This window comes from Vespa velutina, chromosome 20 (genome assembly GCF_912470025.1).
Source record: "Vespa velutina chromosome 20, iVesVel2.1, whole genome shotgun sequence".
In the NCBI taxonomy this organism is placed as follows: domain Eukaryota; kingdom Metazoa; phylum Arthropoda; class Insecta; order Hymenoptera; family Vespidae; genus Vespa; species Vespa velutina.
Genome location: NC_062207.1, coordinates 694,706 through 695,847, shown reverse-complemented (window position 1 = coordinate 695,847; position 1,142 = coordinate 694,706). Strand labels below are relative to the sequence as shown.

General features: G+C 33.4%; 1 protein-coding gene across 1 annotated transcript; it reads left to right on the top strand.

Moving 5' to 3' along the window:
- On the top strand, positions 1–492 carry LOC124956177. The gene has a single exon (XM_047511649.1). The coding sequence runs from the start codon at positions 1–3 to the stop codon at positions 490–492; it is 492 nt and encodes a 163-aa protein (XP_047367605.1).
- Positions 493–1,142: the final 650 nt, after the last annotated feature.

The window sequence follows — 1,142 nt, the reverse complement described above, 5'->3', positions numbered from 1 at the left end:
ATGGACAGTAGAGTAACCGACAGTAGAATTATCAACAGTGGAGTTATCGATAGTAAAATCAACAACAGTAGAGTTACTTACAGTAGAATTAAGAACAGTAGAGTTATAAACATTAGAGTTACCGAAAGTAGAATTATCGGTAGTAAAGTTATCGACAGTAGATTTATTGAAGGTAGAGTAATCGACAGTAGAGTTGACAATAATAGAATTATCGACAGTAGAGTTATCGATAGTAGAATTATCTACAGTAGAGTAATCGACAGTAGAGTTACCGATAGTAGAATTATCGACTGTAAGGATACCGATAGTAGAATTACCGACAGTAGAGTTCTCGACAAAAGAATTATCGACAGAAGAGTTATCGACGGTAGAACTATCGATAGTAGAGTTACCGACAGTAGAATTATCGACTGTAGAGATACCGATAATAGAATTACCAACAGTAGAGTTATCGTCAAAAGAATTATCGACAATAGAGATATCGACGGTTGAAATATCTATAGTAGAATTGTCGATAGTAAATTAATCGACATTAGAGTTACCGATAGTAGTATTATTGACAGTTAAATTTCCGATAGATGAATTATCGACATTAGCGTTAACGATAGTAGAGTTACGGATAGTAGAATTATCCACAGTACAATTATCGACAATAGAGTTACCGATAGTAGAATTATCGATAGTAGAATTATCGATAGTAGAATTATTTATAATAAAGTTGTAGACAGATGAATTATAGACAGGAGAGTTACCGGTAGTAGAGTTATGGACAGTTAAATTACAGATAGGAGAATTATTGACATTAGAGCTAATGATAGTAGAATCACGGATAGTAGAATTATCGACAGTAGAATCATCGACAATAGAATAATCGACTGTAGAGGTTCCGATAGTAGAATTATGGACAATAAAGTTATCGACGGTAGATTTATTGACAGTAGAGAAATCTATAGTAGATTTGCCGATAGTAGAATTATCGAAAGTAAAGTTATCGATAGCTGAATTTTCGACAGTAGCGTTACCAATAGTAAAATTATCGACAGTATAATAATCGAAAGTAGAGCCAGTATAATTACGATAGTAGAACTACCGACAGTAGATTAATTGACAGTAGAGTTCTCGACAGTATATTCGTCGACAAT

Bases quoted from the DNA above. Each gene is read 5' to 3' on its own strand.
- LOC124956177 (XM_047511649.1), top strand. From the start codon at position 1: ATGGACAGTAGAGTAACCGACAGTAGAATTATCAACAGTGGAGTTATC.